The sequence below is a fragment of the Rana temporaria genome, chromosome 3 (genome assembly GCF_905171775.1).
Source record: "Rana temporaria chromosome 3, aRanTem1.1, whole genome shotgun sequence".
Taxonomy (NCBI): Eukaryota; Metazoa; Chordata; class Amphibia; order Anura; family Ranidae; genus Rana; species Rana temporaria.
In genome coordinates this window covers 428379086-428405876 of record NC_053491.1, presented here as the reverse complement: position 1 = coordinate 428405876, position 26791 = coordinate 428379086, and the positions used below count along the sequence as shown (strand labels likewise).

Sequence of the window (26791 nt, the reverse complement as noted above, 5' to 3'; positions counted from 1 at the left end):
ATGGAGCACTCCCACTTGCAATAACCCCGCCTTACGCCTCGGATTTAAGTTATGCTTGCGCAATTTTGGGCGCAAATGCGATGTGGATACGGCACTTACGACATAAAATTAAGGCGCCATAACTTAAATGACATACGTTTGGAGTAACTTAATTTGCGCCGCTGTTTGTGAATCTGGCCCTCGGTTTTTAATTGTAGCTTAGTACGTAAAGTATTACTAAACCCTCAACAGTAAAATCAGTCTGTATATCCAGTTAAGCATGCTTGTTATACTCACTGTGGAACCTAAGGGGTTAATCATCGGCACTGTGTAAAAAATCTGTTTAATTCTGTCTTCTCTGATCCTCCCCTTCTTTTACTGTCCCCAATCTATCTGCTGATAAAACAGAGCCCTAGGAGGCACTCTGCACATGCTCAGTTTGGTGTGTATTGCTAAAGAGTTTTATTTTTTGAGAGAGTGCATGTGATCAGCATAGGGCCAAACAACACTGTTGAAAAGACAGTCAGTCAGACAGAAAGTCAGGGGTCATGCAGCCTTATAGGACAGTCAGAGGAGAATGAACACTCCTCCTACAAGATTTACCAGTGCTCAACTGGACGCTGATAAAAGTCACCAGACTGCTATATACTGCTGATATTTTTTTTTTATTAGCAGTTTATATTTACTAAAAAAATTTTTTTTCCATGTTCTGTGTACTGTGGGAGACCAGTGAATGCAGAGTCCTGGGTTTAGCAACACTTTAACTGACAGGAGAGGGTCAGCTGCTGCAACTTCTATGTGTGTACACACAAAGGATTTCTACACAGGCACAGACTCTTACTGTGGAAGTGTACAGCATGCATAATTTCTGCTTCCCTCCACTAGAGGGCATCTGGGGGGCATGGATTGCAAAATAGACTAATGAAAATTGTAGAGGATTGTGGGAAGTATAGTTTGAAGGAGGATCTGAGCTATACTACAGACTGGCAGAAAAATTACAACTCCCATTTCAGAGACACTAAAGGGGAGGGGCTTTAACGATTTTTCCCTGCTGCAGAAAGGAAGCTTTACAGCCACAAAAAACAACCCCATACCATAATCCCCCCTCCTCCAAATGATTTGGACCTGTGTACAAAGCAAGGTCCATAACGACATTGATGAGTGATTTGGGGGTGGAGGAATTTGACTGGCCTGCACAGAGTCCTGACCTCAACCAGATAGAAGACTTTTGGGAAGAATTAGATATGCACCTAAGATACGACGGCGTAAGAGACTTACGTCAGTCGTATCTTAGACAAATTCTGGCGTATCTGATTCGAGATACAACGCCTCACATACAGACTATGACTATATCAGATACGCCATCGTAAGTCCTTTGTGAATCCGGGCTCAGAAGTCTATTTACCAATGCCTCCAAAGACCCAGCCGCATACCTCGTAAAAGTAAAACATACAAAAATAACGACAACCCACACACCATTACCAAAGCTCAAAAACATGTAGGGCGGGCGGGCGGGCGGCAACGTTTCCTCTCCTCGTGTGCTGACCGGAAGCTGTTGTCCTGTGACCTCTCAAATGCCCAACCTCCCTCCACTAACTCAGCCAATACCCCTCCTCCTGCCTTCTGCTAACAGCTATTGTTAACCCCCACTAGCCCACTATTTTTTTTATTTTTTTGCTTCGGGCTTACTTTATAACTAGCTGCCTACTTCCCATTTAGACCAGACCAAAAACATCCTAATGCCTCGTACACACGGCTAGACTTTCAGAGAAAAAAAGTCAGACTGGGAAAGTCTGGCCGCGTGTAGCCTCCATCGTATTTTATTGTCGGAAGTCCGACGGACCTTAGATAGAGAAACCTGTTCTCTTTCTTTCCGACGGACTTCCGACTGATTCACGGCAGACTTTTGCACGGTCATTAGGCATTAGATGCACTGAGCGTCATGTAATCAAGCGCTGAGAGCCAATGTTTCAATATGTAGAATAAAAAAGGTGTGTTGCAATATAACCATGGAACATCCACATTTTCCATGCCCACCAATCATTGCAATACACTTTATATAACACATAGAAATCTGTCCCTAGGTCTAGTTGATTGTGTTTGGCAGCCCAAACCAAAGATTCCAAGACCTCCCCAGCCAGCACAGGTTGACTTTTGTACTTGATGCACTCAAGTCTAAAATCTGATTTAAAACAACAATAATGCTATGAACCATTTACCTGCTCCTCTTGGCTTGTAATTATAACCAGATAACTTCCTCTGTTAAGGCACATCATCTGAGCACTCGTCCAACTCAGTTGAAAATGAGAGAAGAAGTAACAATGACCATCAAATTCTAGCCATCCACTCTCACAGGAAGGTTCTGCCAAACAAATAACATTAACGTAAGAGTGTAAAAATGTAGTATTCGCCGCGACTCACAATAAACCACAATTCCAGGGTGGTGTATACCTTTAATGTACACAAAGATGGATCAAGCTGCCTAAGGAGGTTTTGGGCCACATAGACCTTTATCAGGCCACTAATAGATGTTGCTGGCCTGACAAGGAGCTGTTGCCGATTGTATATGCAAATAACAAAATAAGTTAATAAGAATAAGTTGCTGCAATTCGTTATTTTCCAGGATTTACTGCTTATATCCAGAATCCATGGTTTCCCTGAGCATCTTTTTCTGAAGGGAAACTGCAGACAGAAAATGATGAAGAGAAGCGGGAAGAGTAAGGCCGCGTACACACGATCGGTTAAACCGATGAGAACGGTCTGATGGACCATTTTCATCAGTCCAAACCGATCGTGTGTGGGCCCCATCGGTTATTTATCCATAGGTTAAAAAAAAGGAATCTTGTTTTAAATTTAACCAATGGATACAGATAGAAAAAAAAACGATCGTTTGTAGGCACGTCCATCGGTTAAAAATCCACGCATGCTCAGAATCAAGTCGACGCATGCTTGGAAGCATTGAACTTCGTTTTTTTCAGCACGTCATTGTGTTTTACGTCACCGCGTTCTGACACGATCGTTTTTTTAACTGATGGTGTGCAGGCACGACTGACCATCAGTCAACTTCATCGGTTAACCGATTAAAACGGTTCATCACTGCTCTATCACATTCAGTTCTGTGTGTAAATTACAGATTGATCTTTTAAACTCTGTACAATAGACTTTTCCTAAGGCCCCGTACACACGACCGGATCGATCCGCTGAAAACGGTCCGTCGGACCGTTTTCAGCGGATAGATCCGCTGCGACCGCTGCCGGATTTCTGTCTGATGGTTGTACACACCATCAGACAGAAATCTGCGCGTAAACAATACGAGGGGCGTGGCCGCGACGATGACGTGGGCGGCCCTGGAAGTTCAAAGCTTCCATGCATGCGTCGAATCAGTACGACGCATGCGAGGGATGGCGGTCGGTCGGACGTGTCCGGTGAGTCTGTACAGACGACCGAATATGTCCGACGGACAGGTTTCCAGCGGACAGATTTCTTAGCATGCTAAGAATTTTTTATCTGCTGGAAACTGTCCGATCCGCGGGACAATTGTCCGCTCGGGCCTACACACGACCAGATCTGTCCGCAGGAACTGGTCCGGCGGACCAGTTTCAGCGGATCGATCCAGTCGTGTGTACGGGGCCTAAGAGAAACTAAGCAGAGCTTGGAAAACATGTAAAAAAAAAAGAAAAGGGAAAAAGAATGAAAAAAATGTATGACTGAGTCCAAAAAATCATGCATCGAAAAAGACAATAATCTAGCCACTTACGGCCCGCCGTCATTATATGGTGGCACTTTGAAGTGGAATACTGTTGTTATGGCAGAAACCAGCTGCCATAACTCCGGTATCCACTTCTTCAGCGGGCGGTCCGCTTTCAGATAAAAGTGGTCTCAGAGGCGGATTCACTGCAAGATCACTTTTATTGGTGGTGGGAGAGGGGACCCCAATCCCACTGCTCTCCGGTGCCCTCCGCAGCTTACCTGCTTGGCATGGAGATGAGTGAGTGGAAGATGGCCGACACCCAGCTCCATACCATTGCAGGGAGGAAGCGATGTCAAAACGTCACTTCCGCCCATAGCTCTTAAATTAACATTTTTTTTATTTCATTTTAGTGTAAATATGAAATATGAGGTCTATTTTACCCCAGATCTTATATTTAAGAGGTCCTGTCATGCTTTTTTTCTATTACAAGGGATGTTAACAACAGTGTAAAAAAAATAAAAAAGTAAAATAAATAAGAAAAAAATTCTAAATTATAATGTTCCCCGTCCCACTGAGCTCGCGTGCAGAAGCGACGCATACGTGAGTAGCGCCCGCATATGAAAATGGTGTTCAAACCACACATGTGAGGTATCGCCACAATCGCTAGAACGAGAACAATAATTCTAGCCCTAGAACTCCTTTGTTACTCAAAATATTCAACCTAAAGTCATTTTTTAAACGTTGCATATGAAGATTTTAAAGCATAAAAGTTTGTCGCCATTCCACGAGCGAGCGCAATTTTGAAGCGTGACATGTTGGATATCAATTTACTCGGCGTAACATTATCTTTCACAATATATAAAAAAATTGGGTTAACTTTACTGTTGTCTTATTTTTTTATTAAAAAAAGTGTATTTAAAAAAAAAGTGTGCTTGTAAGATCGCTGCGCAAATACGGTGTGATAGAACGTATTGCAACGACCACCACTTTATTCTCTAGGGTGTTAGAAAAAAATATATATAATGTTTGGGGGTTCTGAGTAATTTTCTAGCTAAAAAAAAAATTATTTTAACTTGTAAACAACAAGTTTAAAAAATAGGCCCACTCTTGCATAGGAAACTCATTATGTAATCCTTTACACACATATACACAGGTACTGACTTACTTGTTTCATTTTTATGCTGTTCTAGTTTGTTTTCAAACTGTGAAGTGCATTCTTTTACTGCAAAGAAATAAAGATGATACAGATTTATTTTGCTATAACAAAATTAACTATTTTCTAAAGTAAACAGCAATAATTGTCCACTGATAACACTCTTTACTTCCAATCCCTATAAAAGTCCTTTAAAAATCCATATACGCCTTCAGCTAACTGCTAAGCCTTTACTTTTAGGCCTGATTCACACCAATGCAGGTTGCACATTGCAGGTGCGTTTTGCGTTTTCCAATACACGTTGAAGTCTATGGAACCAAAAACCAGAAAAAAATCCCTGGCCCTTTCCATAAAATGCACAGATGTGAACTACATCCATGGGAAACCATGTTATATGGACGGTAGTCGGTTTCTGCAAAACTGAAAACGCACTAAAAAATGCACAGGTGTGAACCAGGCCTTAAAGTAAATGGGGCAGATCCTCGTACAGCGCCGCATTTATGCGCCGGGCGTAGCGTATCTAAGATACACTACGCCGCCGTAACTTACTTTTTTTTTAATCCACAAAGAATCCGCGCCGTAAGTTACGGCGGCGTAGTGTATTTTTGGCGGCGTAAGGGCGCGGAATTCAAATGGCTGTGATAGGGGCGTGTTTTATGTAAATACGGCGCGACCTGACCTAAACGATGTTTTTTTTTAACTGCGCATGCGCCGTCCGTGGGGGTATTCCAGTGCGCATGCTCAAAATTAACCCGGAACAAGCCAATGCTTCCGACGGTGACGTCATTCTACGCAAATCCCTATTCGCGAACGACTTACGCAAACGACGTAAAAATTTCTAATTTCTACGCGGGAAGGACGGCCATACTTAACATTGAGTACGCCTCATAACAGTAGCTTTAACTATACGCCGGAAAAAGCCGAACGCAAACGACGTAAAAAAATGCGCTGGCCGGACGTACATTCACGTAGCACTTACGCCGGCGTATCTCGAGATACGCCGCGTAAGTTTCAATGTGCGCCGTCGTTTCTGTGCGACATGCCTACAGAACTAGATACGCCTGAAAATAGGCTTTCTACAACCGAAGTAAGTTTCCTACGCCGTCGTATCCTGGGCGCATATTTACGCTGGCCGCAAGGGGCGCTCCCATTGATTTACGATTCGAATATGCAAATGAGTGAGATACGCCGATTAATGAACGTACTTGCACCCGGCGCATTAATATACGCGGTTTACGTAAGTCGTACGTCCGGCGTAAAGTTAAGCCTCATAAATCAGGTGTAAGTCATGTTAAGGTATGGACCAGGGAACAGCCGTCGTATTTTATGTCGTTTACGTAGTAGTACGTGAATAGGGCTGGGCATAGGTTACGTTCACGTCGTAGGCAGTGATTCGACGTAGCTTAAGGAGTATTTCCGACGCGATTCTGAGCATGCGCACTGGGATGCTTCCACGGGACGGCGCATGCGCCGTTCGTTCGGCCCATCATTTGCATGGGGTCACGCTTCATTTAAATGGATCACGCCCACTTCCACCTACTTTGAATTAGGCCGGTTTACGCCGAAGAATTGACGTTACGCTGGCGCAACTTTGGGAGCAAGTGTTTGTGAATACTGTGCTCGCCGCTCTGCGCTACGTCGGCGTAGCGTTAATTCGATACGCTACGCTGGCATAACTATGCGCCAAGGTACGAGAATCCGGGCCAAAGTATTATAAACACAGGCTCTGCCAGACAGCCAGGAGGGTAGCATTATTAGAAGGAGCTCAGCAAAGGCAGCTTACATTCTTGCCTTATGATAAGTAAGAATAAAAATCTTGATTATATTGCCTCTGCAGTTCTCTAGGGTTCAGCCAGGTTTTTCACCGCTTTTAAATCTTATTTCTGGAGAGTAGGAGTCTGTAGTGCTATAGGTGAAATGAATTGAAAACATCCTACACACACATCCATCTGCTGAGTCTCTAGACCATAGATGCTTAAGGATTTAGCTTTGAAGCACTAGCCAAGTATGTAACCCAGAAGCTTTCAGTGACTGTGAGTAATGGTTTAAGCCTAGATCCATGGGTCTCAACCCTATCCTTTGTAGACATGGAGGGATTTCAACTACTGGCCTCACTGCTAAACCGAGGGAACCTCATACATCCCCTTTCAGACGTCCATTTCTCTTTTTTCGTTTTTCTCAGACCAGAGAGGCGTGCTGTTTGTATAACTTCCACGCACTTCACTTCTTGCCCAACTTCTATCTCCCAACGAACACTCAATTTACCTCCTACTGCATAGACTTTTTTAAGTTGATGAACTTTCGACTTTTCAGCTTTATTTCTTTATAAATTGCACATTGCACTTTAGGCATTATTTTGCATGATTTTTTATTGCACCATATGAGCACATTAATGCATATGAATTTTGGTGATGACTCATGCCCCGTACACACGATCACTTTTTGTGATGAAAAAAAATGTAATTTTTCATCATGAAAAAAAACGACATTTTTCCAACTTTATCATTAAAAATTATGTTGCCCACACACCATCGTTTTTGAAAAATGATGAACAAAGTGACGGCACTCTAAAGGGTTAGCACGGCGCATGCGCCGCAGGGAACCGGGCAGTGAAGCCGGAGCGCTTCACTTCCTGGTTCCCTCACCGAGGATGGCGGGGTGGGCAGCAGAGTGACGAGCGATCGCTCGTCCTCTGCTGCGGACAGCGCTGGACTCCAGGACAGGTAAGTGTGCCGATATTAAAAGTCAGCAGCTGCAGTATTTGTAGCTGCTGACTTTTTTTTTTTTTTTCAGCAGACATCCGCTTTAAGACACTAGTATCAAAGGCTGAAAAGGAGCTGAGGAGTGTGTGTGTCATGCTCTCATTTGCTGGATGATCCTTTATCTAATTACTATGGGGGGTGATGTGCAAAATGTAATATGGGGGTTCTCTAAGGATATTGAAGTGGGAAGTTATAATTATTTATTACTGTCTGGCAGATCTTGAGCTGTGTCTAATTGACCTACCATTCATGGTGCTTGCATATGGTAGTTCCAGGTCCAGCACCACCTGGCAGAGCCAGCTGCATCACCTCAATAAAAGTTTTAGCTGTCTGTAAGGATGTCAATCTGACCACACCTACAGTATATGGGGGCATTCTTCCCACCGCCCACCAATGTAAGGGATATTTTTCCCACTGAATAGGTTTTAGTAGGGTTCCCAAAGGCCTAAAAATTATTTCAAGGGTTCCTCTGATGTAAAAAGGTTGAGAAAGGCTGCTCTAGTTTGCAATTTTCCTATATTCATATATTTTGAAATGTGTTTTTATTTTTAGCACTGCATATGTTTTTTCTATACTTATGTATTCGTCTTTCAAAATATTTATTATGTATTTATTTTATGTGTTTTGTTAATGTTGTGTCTGCTAATGTCTTGGTACTCTAATCAATCAGACAATATTTAGCTGGACACTTTGGTCAAATGTGCCATCCCACTGGAACTCACCAATAGGGATGAGCCGAACATAACTGGGATTGGTTTAAGGTGGGTTTGACAAGCATTACTAACATTCAGGTGTTGAATCACTTCACTGGTTATTATAGATGCTTTCCCAACAACCATTGACAGGAAGTTGTCATGGTCACTGAGCTCTTAATATTTGCTCCCCCACATGCCCCTTCCCCTGACTTCTCTATAAAGATCAATGGCACATCTATCAGTCCGTCCCCACATGCCAGGGTGCTATGGGTAACCTTAGACTCTGAACTGTCCTTTCAGGCCCACATCCAATCCCTGTCCAAATCATGTTGCCTTAGCCTCCGCAACATTTCCAGAATACACCCCTTTTTAAAGCGGGGGTTCACCCGTACATAACACTTTTTCCCCTTAGATGGATGCTCGTTTTGTCTAGGGGAATCGGCTAGTTGTTTTAAAATATGAGCTGTACTTACCGTTTACGAGATGCATCTTCTCCGCCGCTTCCGGGTATGGGCTGCGGGACTGGGCGTTCCTAGTTTGATTGACAATCTTCCGAGAGGCTTCCGACGGTCGCATCCATCGCGTCACGATTTTCCGAAAGAAGCCAAACGTTGGTGCGCAGGCACAGTATAGACCCGCACCAACGTTCGGCTTCTTTCGGGCTACTAGTGACGCGATGGATGCGACCGTCGGAAGCCTCTAGGAAGACTGTCAATCAAGAAGGAACGCCCGCTCCCGAAGACCCATACCCGGAAGCGACGGAGAAGATGCATCTCGAAAACGGTAAGTACAGCTCATATTTTAAAACAACTAGCCGATTCCCCTAGACAAAACGAGCATCCATCTAGCATCCATCTAAGGGGAAAAATTGTTTTATGGGTGAACTCCCGCTTTAACTAATAACACCACCAAGCTTCAGCTTCACTCCCTGGTCATCTCTCGCCTCGACTACTGCAACTCCCTCCTCATTAGATTACCATTACATAGACTATCCCCCAGGGGTCAAGTCCTGGGGAAAAAAGTGTGGGAACTCCCACCCAACATCCACTCCCCCACCAAAAAAAAAAAAAATGATACGCTCATATGCATAATTACTAAACGCATGTTTTTTTGTTTTTTTTGATCCACTGTACCTTAGTAATCCTTTATGTTACTGGCCACTTCCTGTATATGGATTCATCGGGTAGTGTGTGGGTATTCCGTCACTTCCTCGATGCCGCAATGTCTCCTGGGAGCTTTTGTCAATGTCAAGCAAGTTCTTTCTAAATCCCACGATAACTCGCGGCAGACCTCCGCAATGTCTCCTGGGAACAATGACAAAAGCTCCCAGGAGACATTGCGGCATCGAGGAAGTGACGGAATACCCACACACTACCCGATGAATCCATATACAGGAAGTGGCCAGTAACAAAGAATTACTAAGGTTCGCCTGCCCCTGACAGTGACTCGAGCTGGGCATCGCCGCTTAGTGAAGGATTGGCTCGGGCGGCTCAGCTGCTCTAATCCTGCAAAGGGAACTGAGTTCCTGCTGTAAAAAAATTGCAGGAACTCCGTTCCCTAGCGTTCCCGCAGGACTTGAGCCCTGCTATCCCCCCTTAAGTCCATCTAGAAATGCCACTGCAAGACTCATCCACCTTACCAACCATTCAATGTCCTCCACCCCTCTCTGCCAATCCATCCACTGGCTCCCACTCACCCAACGAATAAAATTCAAAGTACTAAAAATTTACAAAGCCATCCACAACTCGGCCCCCCAGCTACATCACTAACCTAGTCCCAAAATACCAGCCAAGCCGCTCTCTTCGGTCCACCCAAGACCTCCTGTTCTCTAGTTCCCTTGTCACCTCCTCCCATGTTCGCCTCCAGGATTTTTCCAGAGCTTTTGGCTGAGCTGTAGCGGGACAGCTTACCAAAAAGCGTGATTATCCGGCAAATCCGGGACAGTTGGCAAGTATGAGCCAGGCGGTGTATGTATTTAGAAGCAATGACACTACTGCTGTCCCCACAGCCCTGATCCCAAGACTGATCTGTAGCGTGACAGCTTATTATAAAGTATTGGCAAGCATGGTATAGTACAGTGGTTCTCAACCTTCTAGTGCCGTGACCCCTTGATAAAATTTCCCAAGTTGTGGGGACCCCTCCCTAACAGTAAAATTATTTTCAGAGCATGGGTTTTCAGCACCCAAGACAAGTAATTTGCGCCCCTAACCCACTCTTCCTCTTCTCCTTTCTTTCCCTTTTATCCCTCCCTATCCTAATTTCTTGTTTTTTCCCCATTCCTCTCTCTTGCCGTCTTTCTTGTACTTTCTCTTATTCTTTCTCTCCCCTTTCTTTGTTCCTCCCATTCTTTTCCTCTCCCTTCCATGTATTCTCTATTTTTAAACCTTCTCTTGCTCCTTGGTAGGGGGGTGGGGGAATGGGAGGAGTGGCAGTGCTGGTGGGGAGTTGTGATGAGTGGCAGTGCTGGTGGGGGTGGGATCAGTGGCAATGCTGGGGAGAGTTCTGATCAGCCAACTTAGGTGCTCTTGATCAAGGTCATCTGCTGATCTGAAAAATGTATTGGGGACTTTTAATGTCAACTATAATAATAGGTAGTGTTACTCACTGTCTCTGACTTTGTGGTGTCTTGCAGCAGTGACACCTATGCCAAAATCAGGAGACAGGGTCTCCTTCAGCCCCTCCCACTTCACATTCCTCACCAGTCAGCTGACCTCTAGTTTCTGCCCCCCAGTCATGTGGTGAACTGAATGGGTGGCTGCGAAGAGGCTGGGTGGGAGGCCGCGGGTTCCAGGGACAGCCCTGCTGGCGGTCGCAAAAAGGCTGAGAGAGTAGTGCGGGCTTCAGGAACAGCCCAGGATTCAGTGACCCCTGGAAAATCAGCATTCGACCCCCAGGTTGAGAACCACTGGTATAGTAGAAGAAGAAAAAAACACTACTATATATGAAGTTCGGCTATTGCCAAATGAGCAAAGAGTCGGATGTTCAAATAAAAAAAAAAGCGCTTTCCTGCTCACTATGAAGCTGGTGGAATAGGACACAGAGAGGGAATTGATAACAGACCGCTGGGAAAAGAGGCAGATTTACCTTTTTAACAATAAGCCTGAAGAGTTACTTGAACACTGGCCTATGTTTTTGAGATAATCCACCTCTTTCTTGAGCATTTCTGTGTCTTTAAAGATGAAAAGGAAACATGAAGACAAATCAAAGGCATGCATGAAAAATATTTTAAAAAGTAAAAGCAGCTTGTGTCCAGTTGAGGCAAATCTACTGGCATCTTTAAGCCTTTGTGAACCTTCCTGCTATGGTCCAGAGGTGGCATGTGCCAGGAGTAGACCTCTGCAACCCCCTCATAAAGATATACACAAGTGTGAAAAGAACTGTATGTATGCTAAAAATACTACAGAGCCCAATCACCCAGTCTATGTGTACCTTGCATGTTTGACAATTAGGGGTCTTCAGCGGTCTTGGACAATATTGGGCTTCAGGTGTGTTGTTGAACCTTGGACAAGGGAGAGGCTGCTTCCAGGTAAGGCTGCCTTCAATTTGCTATAGGGGGCTATTTACCAAAGTGCACTTGAAATTGCACTGAAAGTGCATTTGGAAGTGCAATTGCTGTAAATCTGAGGGGTAGATCTGAGGGGAAGCTCTGCTGATTTTATCATCCAATCATGTGAAAGTTAAAATGCTGTTTTTTTTTTCTTGCATGTCCCCCTCGGATCTATAGCGGCTGCACTTCCACGTGCACTTTCAGTGCACTTGTAGTTTGCACTTGTAGTGCAAAGTGGTTTTTCCTTTCGTAAATAACCCCCAAAGTCTCGAATCTTTCATGACTCTATCCAAATCATACTAAAATGCAATAGTAGCCTACTTACTGAAAGGACCAGGCAGTGCCTATGGTCTAGACTTACTACCTCACAGTACTAGCATTTGAAGAATGACAGGAGATTTTTAAAACCACAAACTACAGATTGTCAAACTAGAAGTTACTTTTCACCAAAACGTCATTTTAGCGTAGCGTGGGAAAACAGTTTGCAGAAGTATCAGAATGACAACAAAACATCTTAATTACTTACCATTATTTAGCTGATGTGCGATGTCTTTTGCAATCCTATCATCTGGGTAGGACACACAAAACAGAATTACATGTAGGTACATTTATTACAAAAGTTATTAGATACACAATATTACAGTAGTGCAGACATCGTTATATAGTTACACATCTTTCACACTGAGGCGCTTTTCACACTAAAACAAGCGCCTGGAAATTTTACGAAAATCTATTTCCATTAAAATCAATGAATGCTTTTACACTGGGCTGAAAAAATGCCCCTCTCCATTGAAATGAATGGAAAGCTCTTCAAAAGCGCCTTAAGGCTATTTTCACACTGAGGCGCTTTGCAGGCGCTATCGCGCTAAAAATAGCTCCTGTAAAGCGCTCTGAAAGAGCCTCTCCTTTCACTCCAGGCTTTCACACTGGAGCGCTGCGCTGGCAGGACGCTCAAAAAAGTCATGCTAGCCGCACATTTGAGCTCAAATATATATATATTAAGGCCCGGATTCACAAAGCACTTACGCCGACGTATCTCGAGATACGCTGCGTAAGTGCAAATATGCGCCGTTGTATCTATGCGCCGTGCCCACAAACCGAGATACGCCTAAAAATAGGCTTTATCCGACCAACGTAACTTGCCTACACCGGCGTATCGTGGGCGCATATTTACGCTGGACGCAAGTGGCGCTCGCATTGATTTCTTATTCAAAAATGAGGGAGATACGTCGATTCACGAACGTACTTGCGCCCCGGCGCATAATATACGCGGTTTGCGTAAGTCGTACGTCCGGCATAAAGTTATTCCCCATATAGGAGGCGCAACCCATGCAAAGGTATGGACCAGGGAACACAAGCCGTCGTATCTTATGTCGTTTACGTTGTACGTGAATATGACTAGGCGTAGGTTACGTTCACGTCGTAGGCAGTTATCCGTCGTATCTTAGGGAGTAGTTCCGACGTGATTCTGAGCATGCGCAGTGGGATGCGCCCACGGGACGGCGCATGCGCCGTTCGTTATTCGTATCTTTATGGCGCTCGGCCCATCATTTGCATGGGGTCACGCCTCATTTGCATGGCTCACGCCCACTTCCACTTACGACGACTTACGCCTAGGAAACCCCGCACAGATTTGGTAGCACTGGCTTTGTGAATTCAGTGCTTGCCTCTCTGTATATGAGATACGCTACGGCAGCATAAATATGCGCCGATGTATGTGAATCCGGGCCATATATATATATACACACACTATATTGCCAAAAGTATTAGTATGCCAGATTTTACACTTACACGCACATGAACTTTATTGGCATCCCAGTCTGTAGGGTTCAATATTGAGTTGGCCCACCCTTTACAGATATAACAGTTTTAACTCTTTTGGGAAGGCTGTCTATAAGGTTTAGTGTGTGTCTATGGGAATGTTTGACCATTCTCCCTAAAGCACATTTGTGAGGTCAGGCACTGATGTTCGATGAGAAGGCCTGGATCGCAGTCTCCACTAAATCTCATCCCAAAGGTGTTTTATCGGTTTGAGGTCAGGACTCTTTGCAGGCCAGTCAAGTTCCTCCACTCCAGACTCGCTCATCCATGTCTTTATAGACCTTGCTTTGTGCACTGTTCCAAATCACTTGGTGGAAGGGGGGATTATGGTGTGGGGTTGTTTTTCAGGGGTTGGGCTTTGCTCCTTAGTTCCAGTGAAGGGAGCTCTTACTGCGTCAGCATACCAAGACATTTTGGACAATTTCATGCTCCCAACTTTGTGGGAACAGTTTGGGGATGACCCCTTCCTGTTCCAACATGACTGCACACCAATACACAAAGCAAGGTCCATGAAGACATAGATGTGCGAGTTTGGGGTGGAGGAACTTGACTGGCCTGCACAGAGTCTTGAGCTCAACCTGATAGAACACCTTTGGGATGAATTAGAGCAGAAACAGCAAGCCAGGCCTTCTCATGCAACATCAGTGCCTGACCTCACAAATGCGCTTCTGGAAGAATGCTCAAACATTCCCATAGACACACTCCTAAACCTTGTGGACAGCCTTCCCAGAAGAGTTGAGGCCACTATAGCTACAAAAGGTGGGCCAACTCAATATTGAACCCTTCGGACTAAGACTGGCATGCCATTAAAGTTCGTGTGCTTGTAAAGGCAGGCTTCCCAATACTTTTGACAATATAGAGTGTGTGTGTATATATATATATTATATGGAACACCCCCCTGCAGAGCCCCTCCGCCTCAAAGTACCCACCCCCTCCCCATGTTAAGGGCATGTGGCCTGACATTGTTCAGGAGGAGGGGGCGCTCGCTCATCCCCTCCCCTTTCCTGACCTGCCAGGCTGCATGCTCGGATAAGGCCTCGTACACACGACCGAGTTTCTCGGCAAAAAACAGCAAGAAACTTGCTGGTTTTTTTTTTTTTGCCGAGGAAAACGGTCATGTGTACACGTTTCGAAGAGGAAACTGTCGAGGATCTCGCCGAGCCAAAAAGAGAGCATGTCTTCTTTTTCCTCAACGGGAATGGGGAAATTTGGCTTGCCGGGATCCTCGACAGCCTGACAAGGAACTCGACGAGCAAACCGATGTTTTTCGCCCGTGGAGTTTCTCGGTCGTGTGTACGAGGCTTCAGGGTTGTTTTTTTTTTTTTCTTCATTTTTTTACCAACACATTTTTTTAATCCAACTGTCAGTGGGAAAACCCAATCACAGCTGATGACTCATCAGTTGTTAAGAAAACCGTGGCCGACTTTACGGCCCCAGTCCTTAACAATCAGCGTACACTGCGCCGTTTCTTTTTCATCCCATAAAGAACAATGATTTTATCTGAATTGTGGTTAATTTATACTTACAGTAAACAAACAGAAGACTTGTGAAGATAACTAGAATAAGGAACACCAAGATTAAGAAAATGATCAGAACCAATGTTAACCGATCTTGTGTATTCTTGACAGCTGGAATTAAAGAAAGATGGAGTTGTGACTGGGCCTACACATGGTATAAGAAACTCTCAATGTTTTGCATTTCTAGCTATCCCCCCTAGTTCCAAAAAATTATATAGGGCCATGTACAGCGAATACAACAGTTTGCTCTAGTTTATTGTGTTGAGCTACACAGGTACAGGGACTTCTGTACCTTTCAGTGCAGGAAGGGCGGTCTTTGGACCTGGTACAAGAAAGGTAAGTGTGAAGAGAAGGGGGAGTAGTGCTAGGGCTGTAGGGCTTGCGCCGTTCTATCTTAGCTTGCAATGTTTCTGTTGTCCGCTAGATGGCGCCTCCATTGCGGCCGGCGTAGATTATGTAAATGAGGGGATACGCCGATTCACGAACGTACGCCAGGCCTACACCGTCGCATTACGTCGTTTCCGTAAGGGATAGGCCGCCTAAAGTTATTCCACCTATGAGGTGGAATAACAATGTTAAGTATGGCCGCCGTTCCCGCCGCGAGGTTCGAATTTTTAACGTCGTTTGCGCAAGTCGTCCGCGAATCGGGATTTACGTTGTTTACGTACACGTCGAAATCAATAGGCCCGTACGGCCTACTTAGCCGCAATGCGCACTGGGAAATGTAGTCGCCCGGCGCATGCGCAGTGTCAAAAAAGTGAGGTCAAGCCTCATTTCCATACAACACGCCCCCCTCCAAGTCATTTGAATCAGGCGCTCTTACGCCCGCTCGTTTTAGGCTACACCGCCGTAGATTAGCAGGTAAGTGGTTTGTGAATCACTACTAGCCTAAATAATTTACGGCGGTGTAGCCTAAAAAGGCTAGGCTAGGCCGTCCTAAATTTAGGCAAATGTACGTGACTCTACCTAAAAGAATATCTCCTAAACCTGTACGGTTTAGGAGATATTCCCCTCGCAATGCGGGGGGATCCTCGGGTGAAGGGCCGGCCCCGCCGACCCATGCCGGAAAGGAAATCTCCCGCGCGCATGCGGGGGAGTGACGTCATCGCCGCTCCAACCAATCACAGCGCTGGAGCAGCGATAACCGGAAGACACGCTCGGCTCGGCGTGGACCAGGTAAGTATTTCATAATGAGCTAATATGCGGTGCATACTAGCTCATTATGGCTTTTTCCTTGCAGGTGTAAAAAATAAATAAAAATTATATGCAGGTTTACAACCGCTTTAAGTTTTGGGTTACGTGGAAGATTAATTTTACTGTTAGGCCCCGTACACACGAAAGGATCGATCCGCTGAAATTGATCCGCGGATCGGTTTCAGCGGATAGATCCGCTGGTGTGTACGATCCAGCGGATATTTATCCGTGGATATATTTCGGGCCGACCGATTTCCAGCGGATAAAAATGTCTTAGCATGCTAAGAAATCTATCCGCTGGAATCGGCTCCAGCGGATCGATCCGGTGGTCTGTACAGACTCACCGGATCGATCTGTCCGAACCCATCCCTCGCATGCATCGTAATGATTCGACGCATGCGTGGATACCCTTATATGACAGCGTCGCGCACGTCGCCGTGTTATCATCGCGGGGACGGCGCGACACGTCACCGTGGACGGAATTCCGCGGGGATTTTGATCTCCTGGTTAGTACAACCAGGAGATCAAAATCCACCAGAGGATTTATCCGCGGATACGGTCCGGAGGACCGTTTCCGCGGATAAATCCTCTCGTGTGTACCCGGCATTAGTGTAAAGGAAGGGTTATTGTGAGTGTTAGCATTACATGGAGGGTTAGTATGGGGGTTGAAGTTACAGGGAAGGTTACTGTGAATGGGATCCAAAGGGTCCACCTGCACTAAAGCATAACATACGATCATGAAACAATAGAAGACAAAAGTCCAATAAAGTAAGACAAATAAATAAATGGTGCCCTGCTCCACTATAAATTATATGTTGCAAATCAATGTATTCCATCATAAGTGCTGCCACTTTAAATATAGCCCATGTGAGATGTCTCTTTGCAATTAACTTAATTTCCTAAAAACAAAATCATAAATAAATAGAAAATAATAAAAATACATATATGCCAACAAATTAATACCATGCATATAACATATGTGAATACAAATCTACTGTAAAGTGCAATTGAATAGCCCCAAAAAATATGTTAGTAATATTTTATAAAGTGAGACCCGGAGGAGAAAATGGATGGAGGGGCTGCATGACTAGGGGAGGAACAGGGTCAGGGAGCGGTCAGCTAGGTCAGTGTTGCGGGTGGGGGTAGAGACCTTACCTGATTGGAGGCAGATGTTAAAATGGGCAGGGTCCAGAGGAGAGGGTCTTGCAACATTCCAAGGAGTCAGGAGAAGTGGCAACTTCCCACCCTCCCTCCCTGGTCAGCGGTGGTTCCCCCAGGAGCTAGGTTCCCTGGGGGTAGGGTTGCCAACTCTTCCCTTTAAAACAGAACACATATGAATTACACAGGTTCTGAGGCTAATTTAATGCAAATAAGGCACCAAGTGAGTTTACCTCCTTAATCAGCCACAGAACCTGTGTAATTAATATGTGTTCTGTTTTAAAGGGATGAGTTGGCAACCCTACCTGGGGGAGGGGAATATGGAAATATATGTGATGTCGGAACGTCTTTGAGCCGGGTGGGGCACGGTTGAGGACATAGACCATTCCAGTTAAAAATTTGCCTTAAAGGGGTTGTAAAGGAAATGTTTTTTTTCCCCTAAATAGCTTCCTTTACCTTAGTGCAGTCCTCCTTCACTTACTTCATCCTTCAATTTTGCTTTTAAATGTCCTTATTTCTTCTGAGAAATCCTCACTTCCTGTTCTTCTGTCTGTAACTCAACACCGTAATGCGAGGCTTTCTTCCTGGTGTGGAGAAAGCCTCTTGAGGGGGGAGGGGGCGAGCAGGAGTGTTAAAGCGTCGCCTATGGAGATTTTTAAGTACCAAAGTTTGGCACCATTCCATGAGTGTGCGCAATTTTAAAGCGTGACATGTTAGGTATCTATTTACTCGTGGTAACATCATATTTCACATTATACAAAAAAATTGGGCTAACTATACTGTTTTGTTATTTTTTAATTCACGAAACCGATTTTTTTCCCCAAAAAAGGCGTTTGAAAATATTTTGCGCAAATACCGTGCGAGAAAAAAAGTTGCAATGACCGCCATTTTATTCCCTAGGGCAGGGATAAGCAATTAGCGGACCTCCAGATGTTGCCAAACTACAAGTCCCATGAGGCATAGCGAGACTCTGACAGCATCAAGCATGACACCCAGAGGCAGAGGCATGATGGGACTTGTAGTTTGGCAACAGCTGGAGGTCCGCTAATTGCTTATCCCTGCCCTAGGGTATCTGCTAAAAAATATATATATAATGTTTGGGGGTTCTGAACTCCTTCATGTAAAAAATTGTGATATTTACATGAAGGAGAGAAGTGCCAAAATAGGCCCGGTTGTAAAGCTTTACATTTTTTATATTTTTTATTAAATAACAAACATATTTATACATACCTGCTCTGTGTAATGCAATGAAAATGTAAAGGTTTAAAACCTTGAGACTTTATAACCACTGCACTAACCCATAACAGCATAAAATGTGTCAAACTCCACAGACATCTCCCCCACTGTAATATCCACAGACATCTCCCCCAGTGTAATATCCACAGACATCTCCCCCAGTGTAATATCCACAGACATCTCCCCCACTGTAATATCCACAGACATCTCCCCACTGTAATATCCACAGACATCTCCCCCACTGTAATATCCACAGACATCTCCCCCACTGTAATATCCACAGACATCTCCCCCACTGTAATATCCACAGACATCTCCCCCACTGTAATATCCACAGACATCTCCCCCACTGTAATATCCACAGACATCTCCCCCACTGTAAGATCCACAGACATCTCTCCCCACTGTAATATCCACAGACATCTCCCCCCACTGTAATATCCACAGACATCCCCCCCACTGTAATATCCACAGACATCTCCCCCCACTGTAATATCCACAGACATCTCCCCCACTGTAAGATCCACAGACATCTCCCCCCACTGTAATATCCACAGACATCTCCCCCCACTGTAATATCCACAGACATCCCCCCCACTGTAATATCCACAGACATCTCCCCCCACTGTAATATCCACAGACATCTCCCCCCACTGTAATATCCACAGACATCTCCCCCACTGTAATCCACAGACATCTCCCCACTGTAATATCCACAGACATCTCCCCCACTGTAATCCACAGACATCTCCCCACTGTAATATCCACGGACATCTCCCCACTGTAATATGACCCACATCTCCCCCACTGTATAGGAAGATTAGTGCTTGGTTAATCTTACCAGAGAAGCTGGCCGAACATGAGCAGTTGAGGCCGGGTGATGACGTCAGCGCGCCGCTCTAAGCTCACCTAGGCCACCGCCGGGTGGACCAAGATGGCCGCCACTCCGGGAGCTAGGCCGAAGCCGCGGCCTTTCCTATGGCCGAGGCAGCAGCGGAGCTCAGCAGATCACGTGGTGTGCCGATCCGCATATGGTGACCCGTTCGGATCACGGATCATTTACGATCCATTGCACCACTAGTACCGATCATAAGAATTTTGATCGATCAAAATAATCGGGGAATTAATCTTTAATTTCCACAGCCCTCATTTTTCAGATTTGAAGGTATTGACATTTTTCTGATATTTGTAGCACAAATAAAGTAAGCCATGTCTTTAGCTTTCTATGATGAAAGAAGCAGTTACACTTGTTATACAAAATCACCTTTGGCCTCTGGATTATTCCCTGACATCTGGGCCTTGAGATCGTTCATGTTTGCATACGTATTTCCTAGACAAGAGTTCCCTGAAGACAAGTAGAGAAAAATCATGAATTTTCAGCAGTTAAAATCCACCCTCCAATCAGCATCTGTTACATTACATCACAAGGGGGGAGGGGCCTCCGGATGACATCACGTAATGGCACACAGTGGACCTTGCATTACAGCTGGAGAGAGCATTGAGAGAACATCGTAGGAAGAACAGAGGGAGAAAACAACGAAGAGAGGAGAACCGGCAGTGGGAGAAGACAGCATAGAGAGGAGAACCGGAGGATGAAGACCTCGCCGGAGGGAGAAGAGACACTGGAGCTGCTTTAATAAATTACTTTATCAAAACCTGTGTACTGTTTTTATTTTTGAAATTTTTTTGAGGGGTGAATGGGTAAAGGTACAATGTACCCCATTCACTTAGGGTGGGGGGGTTCCCCTTAAAATCAGTAAGGGTCTGGTATGCCCTTGGAACTCCACGCCAGTTTTATTTTCCATTTTGGTGAGGGTTCCCCTTTACATCCTCAGCGCACAAGCCGCACCGCAAGTTGGATCATCGTGATCAGACTTGTGGTGCGACTTCTATTTAAATCAATGGGCTCTCAAAGGGGGCCATTGATTTTGAATAGAGGCAAATTAACGCTGCTAAAAGCTAGCACAGCTAAACGTGTATTAACGCCAATGCAAAAAGCTACTAAAAGCAAGTATCCACGGCGATCTACGCCATGTCCGGCCTCACCCCCCCTGCTGTCTTCTGGGAGACACACAGGTCCCAGAAGACAGCAGAGACCAGTGGGATCGCTCATGCAAAGTAAGGAACCAGGAAGTGAAGCCGCAAGCAAGATGGCGGCACCTCCACCCAAGTGCTGAGGGACAGATTGGCTTAGGGTGCCGACATTGCGTGTGCCCTGGACAGGTAACTGCAGTATTTGTAGCTGCTGACTTTTTTTTTTTTTTGACGGAACTCCGCTTTAAAGCGGTGGTTCACCCTAATGAAACATTTTTTTTAATAGCATTAAATTAGGCATAGTAGCGCGAGCTACAGTATGCCTGTATTGATTTTTTTAGCCCGGTACTCACTGTGCAATCCTCTATAGAAGATTCCGACTCCCCGCGGGGAATGGGCGTTCCTATCAAGAGGGAGGATGATTGACGGCCGGCTATGGCACGTCACGCTTCTCCGGAAATAGTCGAAATAGGACTTGGCACTTCACGGCGCCTGCGCATAGTCTTTGCGCAGGCGCCGTATAGCGCCGTGAAGAGCCGAGACCTGTTCCGGCTATCTTCGGGGAGCGTGACGTGCCATAGCCGGCTGTCAATCATCCTCCCTCTTGATAGGAACGCCCATTCCCCGCGGGGAGTCGGAATCTTCTATAGAGGATTGCACAGTGAGTACGGGGATACAAAAATCAATACAGGCATACTGTAGCTCGCGCTACTATGCCTAATTTAATGGTAAAATGTTGTTAGTGTGGGTGAACCACCGCTTTAAGCACTACACCTCAAGTACATAACTGACACATTTCAGCAACAGAAAGAGATATTATTATACAGCTTCAAATTTGTTATTACATGTTGACCAATTAACTAAGGGATGCATTAAAATTCAAAACAATTTAAGCAATCCCTACTGCCAAGTGCCTCCACAGCAAGCAGCTTGCTATGGGGGCACCAGAGCCACTGCTCTGTGTTTGTATTCAGACACAGAGTCGTCGCTCAGCCCTGCCCCCTCTATCTCCTCATTGGCTCACTGACTTTGATTAACAGCATCGGGAGCCAATGGCACCCACTGTGTGTCTCAGCCAAACGGAAGGGAGATTCTCAGACAGTCGAGTCTCTCATGCAACATTGCTGGATCAAGATAGGGATCAGGTAAGTATTAGGGAGGGCTGAGGGGGCTGCTGCACACAGAAGGTTTTTTATCTTATTGCATAGAATGCAATAAGATAAAAAAAAAACCTTCTGACTATAGACCAACTTTAAAGTTACTGCAGTGTATTTTAAATAATAGGTTTCAGAAACCTACTTATCTAACATACCTTAGTATTCCTAAATTTAAAATAGTACCTCAAAAGGGTGACCAGTATTTCACTATTTAAAAGAGCTAAACCTATGTAGATCTGCATAGAGTAGTTTTTACTCTTGGAGAAAGTAGGTAAGCTTACTGGGTGAGTAATATACTATTATAACTTTGATCATTACCTTCCCTGGAAATCTACAGTGAATCCAGTGAACCACAGGGCCATATGTTGATATACACACTCCTGAGCCCTGTGCCCTGTGTGTTATGCACTCCTGAGTCCTGTACTCTATGTGTTACATACTTCTGAACCTTGCACATTGTGCGATACGCAGTTCTCAGCCTTTACAACACCCATTATTTAGCACAGTTTTTTTTCTTTCCCCCGAGCAAGGCATGGTTGTGGGCAAGGAGGTAGCGGGGAGGAGGAGAGTGAGTTCCTGCACCTATTCTCTGAGAATAAAAAAAAAAGCTCTCACCGCTCCCCCTACATTACAGCAGTTCCTCCCTCACAGTCATGAAGGCTGCTCTGTTATGTGCAGCCGCGGGCGAGCAGAGAGAAGACATCATCTCTCACTGCCTGCCCTAACTCTGGGACCCAGCCAATGAGCATCTCCCAGTTCACCCCCGGATGCTGTAACGCTGGGGAGAGACTGCCTGAAGCCTTTTGCTGTCACTGTTGCCTGCCACCAAATTTTAATTTATATTTTAAAAGGTGACATGGCAAGTGACAATATGCATCTGGTGACAAGTGACGTGGCAAGTCACAATCTGCATCTGGTGGCAGGCGATGTAGCAAGTGACAATCCACATCTGGTGGCAGGCGAGGTGGCAAGTGTCAATCCACATCTGGTGGCAAGTGACTAGCTGCATCTGGTGGCAGGCGACCTGGCACGTGACAATCCACATCTGATGGCAGGCGATGTGACAAGCTGCATCCATCTGGTGGCAGTCAATGTGGCAAGTGACAAGCTGCAACTAAAAGCAATCGACATGACAAGCTGCATCTGGTGGCAGGCCACATGGAAAGTGACAAGCTGCATCTGGTGGCAGGCCACATGGAAAGTGACAAGCTGCATCTGGTGGCAGGCCACATGGAAAGTGACAAGCTGCATCTGGTGGCAGGCCACATGGAAAGTGACAAGCTGCATCTGGTGGCAGGCCACATGGAAAGTGACAAGCTGCATCTGGTGGCAGGCCACACGGAAAGTGACAAGCTGCATCTGGTGGCAGGCCACATGGAAAGTGACAAGCTGCATCTGGTGGCAGGCCACATGGAAAGTGACAAGCTGCATTTGGTGGCAGGCCACACGGAAAGTGACAAGCTGCATCTGGTGGCAGGCCACATGGAAAGTGACAAGCTGCATCTGGTGGCAGGCCACATGGAAAGTGACAAGCTGCATCTGGTGGCAGGCCACACGGAAAGTGACAAGCTGCATCTGGTGGCAGGCCACATGGAAAGTGACAAGCTGCATCTGGTGGCAGGCCACATGGAAAGTGACAAGCTGCATCTGGTGGCAGGCCACATGGAAAGTGACAAGCTGCATCTGGTGGCAGGCCACATGGAAAGTGACAAGCTGCATCTGGTGGCAGGCCACACGGAAAGTGACAAGCTGCATCTGGTGGCAGGCCACATGGAAAGTGACAAGCTGCATCTGGTGGCAGGCCACATGGAAAGTGACAAGCTGCATCTGGTGGCAGGCCACATGGAAAGTGACAAGCTGCATCTGGTGGCAGGCCACATGGAAAGTGACAAGCTGCATCTGGTGGCAGGCCACATGGAAAGTGACAAGCTGCATCTGGTGGCAGGCCACATGGAAAGTGACAAGCTGCATCTGGTGGCAGGCCACATGGAAAGTGACAAGCTGCATCTGGTGGCAGGCCACACGGAAAGTGACAAGCTGCATCTGGTGGCAGGCCACATGGAAAGTGACAAGCTGCATCTGGTGGCAGGCCACATGGAAAGTGACAAGCTGCATCTGGTGGCAGGCCACATGGAAAGTGACAAGCTGCATCTGGTGGCAGGCCACATGGAAAGTGACAAGCTGCATCTGGTGGCAGGCCACATGGAAAGTGACAAGCTGCATCTGGTGGCAGGCCACATGGAAAGTGACAAGCTGCATCTGGTGGCGTTTGTGCAAATATTTGTATGAACATTCATAATAAAATGCTCAGTACATTTACTTTACAAATATTGTTTAAAAGTACTTCAAATTTGAATTTGCTTTAACATTTATTTTTGAATGAAAGTGATTTTCAGAACAAAAACCACATTCACTGTAATGCTGAGTACACACAATCAGAATTTCCGACAACAAATGTTCGATATGAGCTTGTTGTCGGAAAATCCAACAGTGTGTATGCTCCATTTTGACATTTGCTGTCAGAATTTCCGACAACAAATGTTTGAGAGCTGGTTCTCAATTTTTCCGACAACAAAAGTTCTGTAGCAAATTCCAACGTACAAAAATCCTACGCATGCTCGGAATCATTGAACTTCATTTTTCTCGGCTCGTCGTAGTGTTGTACTTGACCGCGTTCTTGACGTTCGGAATTTCCGACAACATTTGTGTGACTGTGTGTATGCAAGACAAGAAAAAAATCCATGCTATATCAGCAGGGGTAACTTTCCGCCGGAAAAACCGAACGCAAATGACGTAAAAAAAAAGCGCCGGGCGGTCGTTCGTTTCTGAATCAGCGTAAATGCTCATTTGCATATTCGACGCGTAAAAGATATGGAAGCGCCACCTAGCGGCCGGCCTGGAATTGCAGCCTAAGATCCGACGGTGTAAGTCACTTACACCTGTCGGATCTTAGGCATATCTATGCGTAACCTGATTCTATGAATCAGTCGCATAGATACGACGGCCGGACTCAGAGATATGACGGTGTATCAGGAGATACGCCGTCGTATCTTCTTTCTGAATCCGGCCCACAGGCTATGAGATGTCAGTGATTTGGTCAGATTTTTATACATTTCTGTTGCTCCCACCCATAGATTTCAGAAGAACAGATTGAAAATTGATGGATCTGGAGTCACCCCAGATCCAAACTCACCCAAAATCTGCAGAATTTGTATTATTTTGGCTAGGTGTCAGTGAATAATATAAAATTATCTGTAGCAGTATGTCTTATCAGATTCTATGGTATATTTGAAACGGTAACTAAGCAAAATATTACAAACCATGATACTGTGGTGTTGCTTGTCATTGTAATAATAAAATGAATAAAGAATAATTGACAGGATCTCTGATTAAATGACCTTGTCTCCTCGATTACCTGATTTTCCCTCGAAATCTTCAGGTTTCCTCATTGTACACGGTTAAAAAATGTAATCCTGTGCACTGTGCTATGAGTATCTTCTTTGCTGTTTTCTGTTCTGCATTTACAGGAAGTTTTCAGAACTGAACTTTAGATTTTAGGAACTTACGAAAGGTTTTCAGGAACTTGTGAGTAATGTTTATTAGCTAATATGTCTAGAGGGATTAATAGCTCAGAACTATGCACACATAATGTAACCGTGGGACTCTTTAACCACTTAAGACCCGGACCAAAATACAGCTAAAGGACCCGGCCAGGTTTTGCGATTCGGCACTGCGTCGCTTTAACAGACAATTGCGCGGTCGTGCGACGTGGCTCCCAAACAAAATTGGCGTCCTTTTTTCCCCACAAATAGAGCTTTCTTTTGGTGGTATTTCATCACCTCTGCGGTTTTTATTTTTTGCGCTATAAACAAAAATAGAGCGACAATTTAGAAAAAAATTCAATATTTTTAACTTTTTGCTATAATAAATATCACCCAAAAATATATATATATAAAAAAACAAATTTCCTCAGTTTAGGCCGATACGTATTCTTCTACCTATTTTTGGTAAAAAAAATTGCAATAAGCGTTTATCGGTTGGTTTGCGCAAAATTTATAGCGTTTACAAAATAGGGGACAGTTTTATTGCATTTTTATTTTGACACATTTTTGGGACCATTGTCATTTTCACAGCAAAAAATGCATTTAAAATGCTTTGGTTATTGTGAAAATGACAGTTGCAGTTTGGGAGTTAACCACAGGGGGTGCTGATGGGGTTATGTGTGACCTCATGTGTGTTTACAACTGTAGGGGGGTGTGGCTGTAGGTGTGACGTCATCGATTATGTATCCCTATAAAAGGGATCACACGATCGATGACGCCGCCAAATTGAAGAACGGGGAAGCCGTGTTTACACACGGCTCTCCCCGTTCTTCAGCTCCGGGGACCGATCACGGGGTCCCGGTCATGGAGCTTCGGACCAGGTCACGGGCATGCGCCCGCGACCCACGGCTGGAGAATAGCACAGCACGTACCTGTACGTGCATGTGCCCAGCCGTGCCATTCTGCCGACGTAAATGTGCAGGAGGCGGCCCTTAAGTGGTTAAGACAAGACTCCTCCATCAATGGGTTCACATATTATTATTATTATTATTATTATACAGGATTTAAAAAGCGCCAACAGTTTACGCAGCGCTTTACAATACAAAAGAAAGACAATACAGTAACAATATAATAAAATACAAGAGGATTAAGAGGGCCCTACTCAGAAGAGCTTACAATCTAATAATATATAAAGGTGATTTATTAGGAAATGCTTTAGATTGGGCCTTATTTACCAAAGTACCTGAAATTAAAACTTAGAAAAGGCAATACTTGCTTCTAAGATAGGGCATAAGGGCACAGGGG

The 26791-nt window shown here is 45.1% G+C and overlaps 1 protein-coding gene across 4 annotated transcripts in view; it reads right to left on the bottom strand.

Moving 5' to 3' along the window:
• LOC120933212 (CD209 antigen-like protein D) overlaps window positions 1–25457 on the bottom strand; it is a 39954-nt gene extending 14497 nt beyond the window's left edge. For 2 of the 4 annotated variants that reach the window (XM_040346294.1, XM_040346297.1), the window contains exons 1-6: window positions 25360–25457; window positions 20018–20098; window positions 15175–15276; window positions 12354–12395; window positions 4836–4892; window positions 2199–2341 (exon numbers count right to left, since the gene is read on the bottom strand). In XM_040346294.1, the coding sequence (XP_040202228.1) occupies window positions 2199–2341; window positions 4836–4892; window positions 12354–12395; window positions 15175–15276; window positions 20018–20098; window positions 25360–25393 (459 nt within the window). In that variant the 5' untranslated portion in view covers window positions 25394–25457. The remainder of the gene's footprint in view (window positions 1–2198; window positions 2342–4835; window positions 4893–12353; window positions 12396–15174; window positions 15277–20017; window positions 20099–25359) is intronic. The other 2 variants (XM_040346295.1, XM_040346296.1) reach the window with 2 other exon arrangements.
• Between the last annotated feature and the right edge of the window lie 1334 nt (window positions 25458–26791).